Source organism: Ambystoma mexicanum, chromosome 13 (assembly GCF_040938575.1).
Source record: "Ambystoma mexicanum isolate Mex_15411 chromosome 13, UKY_AmexF1_1, whole genome shotgun sequence".
In the NCBI taxonomy this organism is placed as follows: Eukaryota; Metazoa; Chordata; class Amphibia; order Caudata; family Ambystomatidae; genus Ambystoma; species Ambystoma mexicanum.
This window is the reverse complement of record NC_090938.1, coordinates 704,814,660-704,828,134: the sequence shown is the minus strand read 5'-3', so window position 1 is coordinate 704,828,134 and position 13,475 is coordinate 704,814,660. Positions and strand designations below refer to the sequence as shown.

The following is a 13,475-nucleotide window of genomic DNA, read 5'->3' as shown; positions in this document are numbered from 1 at the left end:
GCAGCAGGCGAATTAGACTCAGCCTGCGACATTCCATAGACCGCTCACCGCTTAACACAGCGCGCTTTGAGTTTTTGGGCGCAGGAGCTTGCAAGCCGTACAAAACGTTTCATCGTGATTAAGGGGTAAACACCGGTTACATTTGCAGTGTTTATCCTTGCAAGGCAATTTGGCCCTGCAAACTGGACAAAACCTAAATGGAGTCCTCTCCATAGCCGAGGACACAAATGGTGACGAAGAGGCCCAGAGAACAAAGAGGAAAGGGAAAGGCATTCTCAGAGAAATTAAATGTCCACCCCGACCCCACTCTCCCTACTGTGTCGGCTGGCCAGAAGGCCCAGCCACATGTTCGGCAGTGCTGACCGGAACACCGTCCAGCGAAGATCCGTGGAACCGTCTTCGGCGGAGAACTGGAAACAGCCGTTGATGGAAGGGACGGTAGGGTAAATATAAAACTAAATATATATATAAAACCAAAGGTCAAAGAAGCAATTTCTCTGGACGAACTCCACATAAGGCGACCAGTATGCTGGGTGGAAAAGAACAATCTGAGGGAACTCTACGCGTGAGGGATTTTGGGTACACTACACATCACGTTTGAGATAGTGTTACAGGCACGCCCATGTCGACATCCCCTTTCGATTCTCGAAAGACAAGATGCAATACTCTGTGACCACTGGATGTCGGACTATACGCACAACATGTGATTCTAAGCAGATTAACAAGCATTAGATAATACTCATTTTAAACATAACTCTTCAAATATCACAATTGTGCCCAGGGCAAGGGCTCTTGACAATCATGTGACTGTGCCCACCTAGAAGGATACGTAGTCTTCCTTTACACAATGTACCTGTTGGTGCAGTATATCTAACCAATGAAAACAATTTAAAAAATGAAAAACAGGATTGTATTGGAAATAATTTGAGCATGGAATTTTATCTTACGAAATCAGCTATACCCATTGCCAATATTATACCATATGGCAAGAATAGTTCTGCAATATCTCCTAAAAGCATCATACATGTGGCTTCTTTATATTGCCTGAACTGGCAATCCCACTACCCAGGAAACAATTGTGCACCAATTCATTGCCTTTATCAATTCAAAGCCATAATACTGTACCAAATGAACCTAACTATGCTGATAGCAATGTCATATTGTTTATACTGATACTTCAAGACGCAATTTAAGGGTGCCAATTTGCTGAGTCTACTTAAGAGTATTGGCAGCAGACATGGCACCAAAAGTCCAGGTAAGTGGCACACGTACCCATTTTACTCCCTAAAATCAGGGCTCCATTCCCAACAAAGAAAAAGAGGGCAAGAGGTATGCAAAGGTCTCAACACGAATGACACCTCAAGTGCCGTCTTCATACCTGTGGCATGAGCAACTCCTTTCACCAAAATGATCTCTGCTATACTGTTGCCTTTTGCGATTGCTGCTCATTATGAGAAAACACTTAATTGACAGAAATTGCTAGATACAAAAAATGTAGCAGTGGACCAGAACTATTATTTAAAGGAAAAAAAACATTTCCACTTGCATTTTTCCAAAATAGAACGTAAACTATACCTACCCCATATTTTTGCCATTTAATAAACAGGACACAAGTAGGTCTGTCTTTCGCACTGTGACTTTTAATAAGTAGATTACAGTCAGCTACTTTTTCACAAGCCTCACAAAACTTCAAAACATAACTGGAGATTGCAAGTGCCACATCTTCGAGAAAGTTCATGCATATCGCTAGTGGGCCTCAATTGCAATACCATAATCAATAAATGCGCTAATGAAAGTTTCTTGTTGAAGTGCTAAATGGTCGCAAGAAATATTAACATGGCAAAAACAAATTCTTCTTTGAAAGCTTTTCTTTTACATGACATTTTAATGTGTGGCATGACAGCGGCTTGCATTTCATTACATGTCTTATACACTGACAATTTAAATGTGCGGCACCACACAGTTCGAACAGTTAGTTGATACACAAATATACATACATTATGCAGCATGAATTGCATTGATAAACAATCCGTTACCTCAAAGAACAAGCAGAGTAGCAGTTTTCTTTTACAGGGTTTGAGAGAAGGCTCCTTGGATCTGAATTATGCCCAGAACTAAGAAATTAACCACCTCCTTCACACGGCGGTGAGAAAAGCAGGGTATTGAGAACAGAACAGCCTACTTAAAAATAAAACATTATAGCGTTTGAACCACGCACTGTCAGTCCCATCCAGTCACTGGGCGGATCCTCAGGGCACCAGTGTTTTTGGCCCCGTCCCGATCAGGGCACAAAAAAAGGCGAAGCGTGCGTGTGAAAATGCCGGGCAGGTAAGCATAGAGTTGAGTTTTGTCCTCCAGGTTGTAAAATATGATTCTACCCGCTTCATAGTCCAGGTAGATTGCCAGAGTTCGGGGGATCACTTTTGGGTCGAAGGGTGCCACGGGACAGGAAAGGGCTGCATAGCCATTACCATGCAGTGTTACCCCCCAGAAGCCATATTCTGGTGTCAGATCACTTCTAGACTTCCTGGGCACATTCTCATAGCACAAGCCGACAATCCAGCTCTGCTTCTCCCCCACTTCGACCTCCATGTAGTGCTTGCCAGTGGAGAAGCCCTCCCGCCCAAGCGCAAAAGGATGGTGGGTGAACCTCTCAGGCTTGTCTGGCAGCTTCTGTTTCCTAGCCCCACTTCGCACGCTCTTCCGACCCTCGGCCAGGATGAGTGAGAGGTGAGCGGTGTTTGGGTCCAGAGTTACAGTCGCTGTAGGAGAAACAAACAATACGTCAAAAGACGCTCCTGTAAGCATTTGCACTTTACAGCTCACTATCCTATTGTACTCCACTCAGTCAGTTCAAACAGTATATCTAAAGTGCAAACACATTTCCAGCCCTTCATTACACAGTTCTACTAGTGGCCTGGACTGAATGATACCCTTTATTGTAAGGAGGCCTTACTCATTCGATTAAACCTTCATTAACAATTTCAACTTCCATTCAAAAGCACAGATGTGAATCCTTTGAATTTTTAAATTCGAATTCAGTAAACAAGTTGTACGCAAATGTTCGGTGCCTACAAATTAAGCTGCAGCGGGAACGCCAGGTTTTCACAAATAGTGGCAGACAACTCGAGGGGGAAGACTTGGACAACTGCCTTTGTACTTGGTCTTCAAAACCACCCTCTGGCGAGTACAGAGCACTGTGAGCAATGTTAATGTTTGTTTGTTTATTTATTTAGTATGGCGCGCAAAACCCAGAGATAACAGGGCGCAACAGAGAACAGGAAGATAAGATTACATAAAAGCTTAGTTGCATGATAAGGCACATAATACAATGAAGCATACCAGAATCTGGTGAAAGGACATATTTACATACAGTTAATTACATTTCGGCAGGTCAGCTAAGGGATGTACATATATACAGTCATTTTGGCTATAGTTTGTTAGTGTGAGAGGGCATAGATCAGTCATAGGGATCATTGGATCGTAACCAGGTGAGAGTGTTTCACCTAAAGCTGTAATAGGATTGGTCTGCTCTGATGTTGAGTGAGAGGGCGTTCCAATGTTAGGCTGCCATGACAGGGAACCTACTGCCGCCTGTTTTCTTTTGTCTGAATTTGGGTACCTGAAGGCAGTAAGAGTTCATCGTTCTGGTGGGGCGGGTGGACGTTTTATTTTTACTATTCTGGCTGCGAGATAGGGGGGCTGCATTGTTTAAGCATTTGAAAGTGAGTGATGCCGTTTTGAGTGAGATGCGGTCGCAGATTTTGAGCCATTTGTGTTCTCTTTTTTTAGAGATGTGTTCCTTGGAGGGTAAGTTAAGGGCTGTTCTGAGTGCATTGTTTAAGCTTGTTGGTTATGCATTTGTTGGCTCCTAGGTACATGGCATTACAATAATCAAGTCTGGAGATTATTAGGGCATTAGCGATGATGATGCAGCTAGCTTGGCAGAGGAATGCTCTACTTGCCCTGATTAGCTTGCACGCGTAGGCGGTAGAGGATGCTAATGAGTTTACTTAGTTTTTTAGTGACGAGGCTTAATCTAGATGAAAGCCTAAAGTTTTCACTGTTTTGGCAACTGTGATGGTTTTGCCATCGATGTTGAAAGCCTTGTGGTTGGGGCCGAGTTTAGTGTTAGAGCCGAGGAGCAGGATTTCGGCTTTCTCATCATTCAGGCATAAGCCGTGTGTGGCCATCCATGCCTGAATGATGAGATATATTTTGTTTACCAAGGCCGTATCTGAGTCGAAGTTGCCTGAAAGGGGTAGGAGGAGCTGGGTGTCATCTGCATAATTAGTGTATGTGACACCCAGTCTGTCCAACCTGTCAAATAAGGGCTTGGTAAAGATGTTGTAGCGGGTTGGGGAGACGCAGGAGCCCTGGGGTACACCGCAGGTTATTTTGATGGGGTCTGCTGAGGCTAGTGAGGAGAAGACTCTCGTAGTTCGATTGTCCAAGAATAATTGAATCCAGGCTATGGCCTCTTTCGAAAAGTGGGCAGCCGAGGCCAGGTGTTCGCGCAGGACTGTGTGATCCACCAGGTCGAAGGCCGCCGACAGGTCGAGGAGGAGTAGCATGGCGGTGTTTCCTTTGTCGTTAATCTCATTGATCTGGGTTTTAAGATCGATTAGGGCTGTCTCTGTACTGTGCTGTGGTTTGAATCCAGATTGGCGGGCACCTAGGAGTTTGTGAGTTTCTAGATATTGCTGGATTTGTAGGTATGCTACTCTGTCTATTATCTTTAACAGGAACAGTACCGTGGTGATGGGCCTGTATTTAGTGGGAATAGCAGGGTCTAGGGTTTGTTTCTCGAGGAGAGGCAGAACCCAAGATTCTTTGAGATTACTTGGTATGGTGTTGGAGGAGAAGGATGCGTTGATCAGTTTGGTTATAAAGGGTGCTGGGTCCATGGCTGATTTGGGGTGGGCAGTTGTCGCCTTTGCAGTTGGATGGTTTAAGTGAGGCTACAACCCTTTCTGTTTCTAGGATGGATATTTTAGTTAATCTGAAGAGATTCGGGCGTGATGGGTTGGTTGTTTTGGCATGATTGCTAGGAGATGATACATTAGGGGTTAGGGAGTCTTTTTTCAGTGCGATTTTAGTTTGGAGAGTTTTGATTTTGTTGGTTAGAGCGTTTTGGACGCTGGTACACCATTGTTTGTCTTTAGTTATGTTGTTATGTTGTCTGCTGGGGGTATGGGGAATTCTAGTTCCCTTAGTATAGCAAATAGTTCTCTGGTATTGGAACTGGAATTTTTCGATTCTTTTTAGTGAGAAGGATTACTTTTTTGTAATTGTTAGCGAAGAGTTTAAGTTGTAATTTTTTCTCTTCTGTGGGGGTATTGCGCCATTGGGTTTCTAATTTCCTTTTGCACATTCTTAGTTCTTTCAAATGGGGGGTGAACCAGGTGTTCAGGTGAGCTTGTAGTTTGCTTTTTTGCATTTTTTGGAGGGGCAATGATGTCTAGTCCTTTTTTCATAGCCTGGTTGTAGCTTTCTACTAGGCATTCTGGATTTAGGTTGTCGAGGAGAGCATTGAGGGTTGGCAGTTGAAGTGGTAGGAGGTTGTCAGGACTTCTATTTTTTTTGCTCTAGTGGGCAGTGGTGGTACCATGATCTTTTCTTTGCTGACTTCTTTATTGAGTGATAATGTGAAGTCAATGAGGTAGTGGTCTGTCCAGTGTTGAGGAGTGGTTTTGGTGATATCGCAGTTCAAGGCGACGATCCAGTCCAAGGTCCTGCCTTTGTTATGGGTAGGGGTAAGCACTTTTTGGATTAGGCCATGTTCAGCTAGCATGTTGGCAATGGCTTGCGCTGGTTTGTCATCAGGGTCGTTCAGACCAAGATTCAGGTCGACTAGTAATAGTATTCGAGAGGTGTCTTTTGTATTGTTGGCTATGAGGCTGGGTAGGTCTGTCTCGAATGAGCTAATGGGGCCAGGTGGCCTATATATAAGGTAGATGGTTAAGGTGCGGCAGTTAGAGATGGGTAATTTGGCTGAAAGGAGCTCGCAGGATTTGAGAGCTGATTGGGTGAATGGTCTTTGCTATGATGGATGGCCAGACCCCCTCCTCTGTTATTGGGTCTGTCCATTCTAATTATTTGATAGTTTTCAGGGATGGCTATTGAGTGTGCTGGGCCTGCTGCTTCATGCAGCCAGGATTCGGTAATTGCTAGTAAGTCGAGGCTGTTGGTGGATAAGGTGTCTGCTATTTCCGTGGCGTGGGCCACTGGGGATCTAGCGTTGATCAATGCTCCGGATAGAGTGGTTGTGTTGGGTGAGTCCTGGATGGTTATAGGGATACATTTGGGTTGGGTGGAGTTATTACAGGGCGTGGTTAGGTTAGGACATACTTTAGGGTGACGTGAGGTAGATCTCAGAAGAGGATTAGGGATTTTGTTATGGCAGGTGGGCTCATAAAGATGGGGTAGTCTGGCGCGAAGCCCGACGTTTCTTTCTGTGATCGAGCAAGGTACATTTTCTGCTGGGTGCATGGTTACTGCAGCAATAATGGTAAGGTGTGATAGGGGCATAAGGAGGTATAGTAGGATGGCCGTTTGACTCTTACTAGTGTACATTCTATGATGAGTGGTTATCTCACATTACATTTGTTAGAGACAGTAGCGATATAGCACCTCGACTAGCATCGGGTAGAACACAGCAGCTGGTATGAGGTAAGGCTAGTTTAGCAACAGTAGTGTGGTTTAGCAGCTATTAACAGGTAAAACACAGCAACTAGGATAAGGCAGGGCTAGGCTAGTAGTGGCAGCAGTAGTATGGCGCATCAATTAGCATCAGGCAACACATAAGGCAAGGCACAGCAACTAGGATAAGGCAGGGCTAGGCTAGTAGTGGCAGCAGTAGTATGGCGCATCAATTAGCATCAGGCAACACATAGCAAGGCACAGCAACTAGGATAAGGCAGGGCTAGGCTAGTAGTGGCAGCAGTAGTATGGCACATCAATTAGCATCAGGAAGGTATGGTGCGATGTATATGTATAGCAATCTCAAAGGGGGAGCTTTAGACCGTAGCCTGGACTGGTTGTAGGTGCGCCAAGTATGGGTACTGGTAAAAGCCGCAGACTAGTCTTGGGCTGTATGGGCACCTAGATTCGATTTTCATAAATATAGCAAATAATTCACAGAAGAGCCTATATGACAATCTGATGTGCAGGTAAGCTCTGAGTCAATTAATGGACTGGCTAGAGGGTGCACCTAGATGCAATTATCAGTGGATGAGGCGGGGGGCACCATTAGGTCTGAGCGTAGTAGACGTGATTATAGGGTGATCCCTGACAGCTGGGTATGAAGCAAGGGGGGCATCTGACCTAATCACAGATAATGTAACAATAGGCAATACGTGGGGGGGCACTGGGCCTAGTCACAGATAATACAGTAGCAATAGCCAGCATGGGGGGATACTTGCTATAGACAATATTTATAGTGGCTGGGTGCTCGCAATAGGCAGGTTAGAGTAAGTAAACAATGGGCAAGGTCAAATAGTACACAGTAGGCAGCATATTTAGGGGTGCAGATTTCAACATTACCTCGGGTGCACACAGTTAGGATACACAGCATGGTCAGCATTGGGCAGGATTACACTGAGAGGATGCATAGGTACATGGTTATGATTGACGTGGGCATTGAAGTCTAGATGCAAAGTTAGCGTTCAGAAGAAGCAGCGTACATTGATTGAGAATAGCAATGTTCGTAATCTGTGGCTTACAAGGACAGCATTCAGGCGTTCGCCGCTGCAAGACGAGTAAGTACATTGGGCACACGTTATGAGTGAGTAACGGAGTTCAGTAGCCGGCAGCTTCTGGGGTCGGGTGACAATAGCAATTAGAGGGTCTTATACTTAGTCAGATGCTGCGTGTGCAGAGGAGAAGTGTCGAGGCGTCAGGTTATCGGGCCTCAGTGATCCGGACGCGTGGATTTGGAGGTACTCCGATTTAGAGGGTGGCGGCAAATCGGCACGTTATGCAATGGTTAAATACATTTAGGCGGGCCGTGGGCAGAGACGACAATGTGGGGGAACAGTGCGAGCGCGATCTATCGGTACAGGAAGCAAAATTAAGTGGACAAGACTTACCGATGTGGCCTCAGCGCTGGATGCCCAGAGCCCATACGGCCCCAGACAGGCTCACGACAGGTGATGTGCCTTTGTGTGGGGCCGGTTCGGGCCGGCTCGCGCCTGCCGGCTCACAATTGGGTGCTCAAGTACGGCTGGAAGCCAATAGGGCAAGGTGATGGGGCCTGGTGTTGCTCCTCAGAGCCAGGAAGTGCAGGAAAGCACCACAAACTCCTGATCGGCCATTTTGTAATGGCTTTTTCCTCGTGGGTGCTAATGGATATTACCACAGATCGTAGCCAATTCGGATCAGTTTGGCAAGCAATGTGGATGAAGGGGCCATCCAGTCACAGAAGCTTTTTGCTTCGATAAAGTCTCTGTGGTTGACTCTGCACGAGTCGGTCAAAGGCTTACTGGATTCCCCGCTTGTCTTGGGAGACGCGGGAGAACCAACAGTCTTTTTCGGCGCTTTGGAGGGACCAGGCGGGGCTGCCTTCAAAAAGACCTCCATCATTTTTGCATTTTATTTGTAAATTATATAGCGCTTTACACCAAAGCGCTGAACAATGTACACTTACAGTACAATCAAAGTCAAATAACAGACTATACAAAGTTTCAACTTAGGGCTGGAGAAGGTCGTTTTTAAGAGGAAGTGCAAAATAAAGAAGAGGAAGTAATAAAACAAAGAGCAGAAGAGAGTTCCAGTGATAAGGGGCAAGCAGTGAAAAAGAACAAAACCGTGACGGAGCACGAGGGGGTCGAAGAATTGATAACAAGAATGGAGTCTAAGTAAAATATGAGAAGTAACATAAAAGGACACAAGACATGAAAGATACAGAGGCGCAAGTGCCTAAAGAGCTTTGAATACAATACAAAGAAAATTCAATTTAAGGCCATCCAAGAGAAGATGGCGACAGTGAAATAGAATCACAAGGAGTATATATAACAAATTAACAGCAGCATTAAAGACACTTTAATGGAGCCAAACCAGAAATAGGGAGACCAAAAAGGTAGAGCAGCAGAATAGACGTGAGAAAAGGTTCAAGTTACTTACCTGTAACTATTGTTCTCCAGCATGGGTCTGGCATGGATTCACATGCTCATGAATATTCCCTGTCAGGCTGGGAATCCATGGTAAAAGAAAAAACAGTTTCACTTCAAAACTGTATTCCTCCTCTAAACCAATCATTGTACCCTGGGTCATGCTGCCCCCATCCAATGAAAGTCCTCTCCCTCAGCTCCACCCCTGGTGGCCATCTTCAGATTTGGTAAGCATGTAAAGTGGAAGTATGAACCAAGAAGAGCCACAGAGGGGACCGAGGGAGGGTTCGCATGTGAATCCATGCCAGCCCAATGCTGGAGAACAATAGTTACAGGTAAGTAACAAACCTCCAGCACGGGGTCTGGCATGGAGTCACATGCTCATGAATAACGATTACACAGCAGTACATATACATAACCACAGGAGCTGGCAAACAAGCAGTAACACTCCCCACTGGAACACATCAAACAAACAGGTTGTGTAGCACCGCTTCGCCGACTCAGGACTCCCCCTTGGAATCCCTGTCGATGTAGTAGAAACTTGTGAAGGTGTGAGTGGACCTCCACGTAGCAGCCCTCCAGATGTCGAACAGTGGAACATCAGAGAGAAACGTTGTCGTCGCTGCGATGGCTCAGGTGGAATGGGCTCGGATGGCCTGGCAGCGGCCTTCTCGCCAGTCGATGAGTGCATGATGCAGTGGCAGAGCCACCTGGAGATGAATGCCTTCAACATGGCCCTCCTTGATTTACAGGTCTTAAAATGACGAACAAGTGAGAAGTCTTCCGAAAATTCTTAGTACGTGCAACGACAGATTCGGAAAGAAGACTGATAACAGCAGAGGCTTGTTGAGGTGGTATTCCAAAGGCACCTTCGGCATGGAGGTGGGGTGTGTACGCAGTATCAACCTTGAAGCGTGGAAAGAAAAGTAAGGCTGCTTGCAAGATAGGGCCTAAATCTCCTCAAACCTCCTGGCCGAGGTGAAAGCCATGAGGAAAGCGATCTTTCACGGGAGAAAGTTGAATGGGAGCTGATGCATAGGTTCGAAAGGCATTCCCACGAGCTTAATTCGCACCGTATTGAGCTCCCAAATCGGGCGAGGGGCCTTCACTGGAAGGAAAGTCCTGAAGAATCCCTTGAGGTAATCTGTGACGAGTCTGAGACCACAGCGACGGTCTGCCTGGAGACCTGGATATGGTGGCGAGATGCACCTCTATTTAGGCATGAGCCAGTCTCACTTTGGCCAAGGAAAGCAAGTATGGCAGAAGTTGAGGGGGCCGTGACCCGCAGCGGGAAAGTCTTCTGAGTCCTGCACCACACGGAGAAGCATTTCCATTTATGGCCATAGCACTTCAACGTTGACGAGGCCCTGGCCAGGATGTTCTAAACATTCGCCAGGTAGAGCATACAACACCCCCCTCCCCCCAACTCTAGGGCTGCAGGAGCCATGGCCTCAGGTTCAGAGACTCTGGGTTGTAATGCAGAAACCCCCCTCCCACCCCCTCTGGTGAGAAGATCCGGGACAGTGGCAGTATGATGGACGGGGCTGGGCAACAAGCATCATCCTGCAGTGTCACTGACTGTTGATCACACGTAAAAAGAGAGGAAACAGGAAAAGCATACAGGAACCGTCCCTCCCATGGAAGGAGAACGCATCCCCTATACTGTTTGGCTGAGGGGACCTGCTGTCGAACCTCTGGCACTTGGTGTTCCCCGCAGTCACAAAGATCGATCTGGGGCCGTCCCCATTTGCCGAACAGAAGATCCACCTGGTCCTGGCGAAACTCCCACTCGTGGCAAGAACGCAGTTCCCTGCTAAGCGAGTCCACAATGGACTTCTTAACTCCTACCAGGTGAAATGGAACGAGGAACATGCCTTGACGAATGGCCCACCGCCACAAGTCCTGGGCCTCTTTGGAGAGTGCCCGTGAGCGGATCCCCCTACCCCCACCCCATTTCCTGATGTAGAAAATGGTGGTGGTGGTGTCTGAAGATCCTCACCACTTTGTCCTTCAATGACGGCAGAAAAGATGTGAGGGCCCAGAATACAGCCCAAAGTTCCAGGACGTTTATGTGCATGTCCTTTTCCTGGAGTTGCCAGAGGCCTCTGGTGTGCCACTGACCGGTGTGGCCTCCCCCATCCCTCTAGAGAGGCATCCGTGGTGACCATCTCCTGGGAAGGAAGAACTTGAACATGCTCAGATGCGACTTGATAGACCGCACCGTCGCCGTCTGGGCCGACGACAAGCGCTGCACCTTCCCTTGTAGGGTTTGTACCCCCTCCTATGAGAGAGAAGCCAGCACGTCACTACTACTAGTAATAGAGAGTCCCGAGTTGGCTTCAAGCAAGACTTTGGATAGTTTATGGAGAACCCCAGCTCTATCAGCATATGTATGGTTTTCGTTGTGTGCTTGCTTGCCAGAGATAATGAGTAGGAACACACCAGCCAGTCGTCCAGGTAGTGGTATACATGCATGCCTTGTAAACGAAGATGTGCCGCCACCGGGGCCTGGCACTTCGTAAACAACCTTGGGCCGACTTCAAGCCGAAAAGGCAGAGCCTTGAACTGGTAGTGCCGACCATGAACCACGAATCGTAGGAACCTGCAGTGCTTCTTGTGAACGGGGATGTGGAAGTAGGCGTCCTCCAGGTCCAACGACGTCAGAAAATCTCCCCATTCCAGCTGGCCAAGCACGTGCTGCAACGTGACCATCCAGAACTTTTGGGACTTAAGTACTTGTTGAGATGACAGATCCAGAATCGGCTTCCAACCCCGTCTTCTTTCGAACTAGACAGTATCTGGAATATACTCCGGAGCTGCTGGGGAACAGGCTCTATTGCCCCTTTCAGTAACATGGACTGCATCTCCTGCAGAAGCTGGGGGCCGTGTAGTTCCTGTCGCTGAACCGGAGGGAATACAAGGACACCTGTGTTGGAACGGCAAGGTGTGCCCCTGTCCAAGAGCATCCAGCACCCATCTGACCGTGGTGATCTTTTCCAACGAGCTGATGAACTTCCCCAGCCGTCCTCCAACTGGGGTGCGTAGGTGGGGGCTCGGAGCCACCGCCGGTTGAGGCCTGCTTTTCGGGGGTACGGGCTCTGCGCTGTAGACAGCGCCTCAGCTGACCGCTGCCTTGAGAGCACCCACTGTATGCTTCTTGAGTTGAAGAGCGTGAAGGCAGCCTGTATGGAGTAATATAACTCTTTGAAGATCTTCCTGGCTTTCCTCTGGAAGAGCAAAAGGACTATCGTCACTGTTGCAAAGTTCTGAGGAAGCGTGCTGTCTCTCTGTCGGTCTTTATTGCCTGCAAAGACTCGTTGACCGCCTTTCAGAAGAGGTTCTCCCCGTCGAGTGGCATATCCAGCACCTTAGTGTGAACGTCCTGGCAGAGGTTTGTAGCCTTTAACCAACCTTGACGACGCAGACACACCGTTCCCCATCTGGCGAAAACTTGTGTCTACTCTGTCTGCCGCCACCATGATAGGACATCTGAGGCCACTTCCCCTTCCTGAAAGGGATCTAGTGCCTCGACCTTCTGGTCTTTGGGCAGGAAGTCCAGGATAGGGCCCAGCTTGCACCAAAGATCTCGGTCCGAACGGGACAAAAGGGCTAGGGCGTTTGCTGTCTTGATGGTAGAGGCTGCCTTGTAGATTATCCTCTTGCCCATGGCATCCAGCTTCTTCCCTCCTGGTCTGGAGGTACCACGGCTGCCGATGAGGGGTTTGCAGAGCGTTACCTAGCTGTGGTTGAGACAACCAAATCCGGCGAGAGCCGAAACTTTAGGCACCTGGGAGCTGAATCAGGCACACTATCCTTTTTCTTCAATGTGTCCCGCTTGGTCGGGCCGTACTTGGATTTTTCATTAGGGCTAGGCCTTCCTCCCAAATGTCGTCCAGGAAGGTAATGGGCATAATGGTCTTCCTCCTCGATGTGCATTGTTGGTATGGGAAACCCTCTTCCTTGGTCTCCTCGGGAACCAAGTGAAAGTTCAGAGGCTCTTGACATGACTGAATGAAAGGATCCAACTTCATCCAGTGGGGAGGCCCTATGGGGCTCATCTGTGTGTGGAGTTTCTCCATCAGCCACGATCAAATCATCATCCTCGTTGGTGCCTGTAGATGTGGTAGCTTTGTCAGTGCCTGTGTGCAGATCCGGGGCTCCGGGAGGAGTCTCTCGCAACATGGTAGTGGAGGAGTCGGATGATGCTGAGGGCCACCGGCACCTTTGGCCTTCCTCTTCCACAGTGGGAGTTTAACTTCAGAGGCTCTGGTGCCTCCCGTGGAGGCATCCTTTGCTGGATTCCGGTGACCATTGTGTGTAGGGTGGATAGAATGTCCAGAGAGATGTCCCTAGGTCTAGGGGTGA

At 47.8% G+C, this 13,475-nt stretch overlaps 1 protein-coding gene across 1 annotated transcript in view; it reads right to left on the bottom strand.

Moving 5' to 3' along the window:
- Positions 1-1,620: 1,620 nt before the first annotated feature.
- Positions 1,621-13,475, bottom strand: part of LOC138521754 (E3 ubiquitin-protein ligase TRIM39-like) — a 219,762-nt gene continuing 207,907 nt past the window's right edge. Inside the window, exon 10 of the mRNA XM_069634812.1 lies at positions 1,621-2,762. Coding sequence (XP_069490913.1) covers positions 2,221-2,762 — 542 coding nt within the window. The 3' untranslated portion in view covers positions 1,621-2,220. The remainder of the gene's footprint in view (positions 2,763-13,475) is intronic.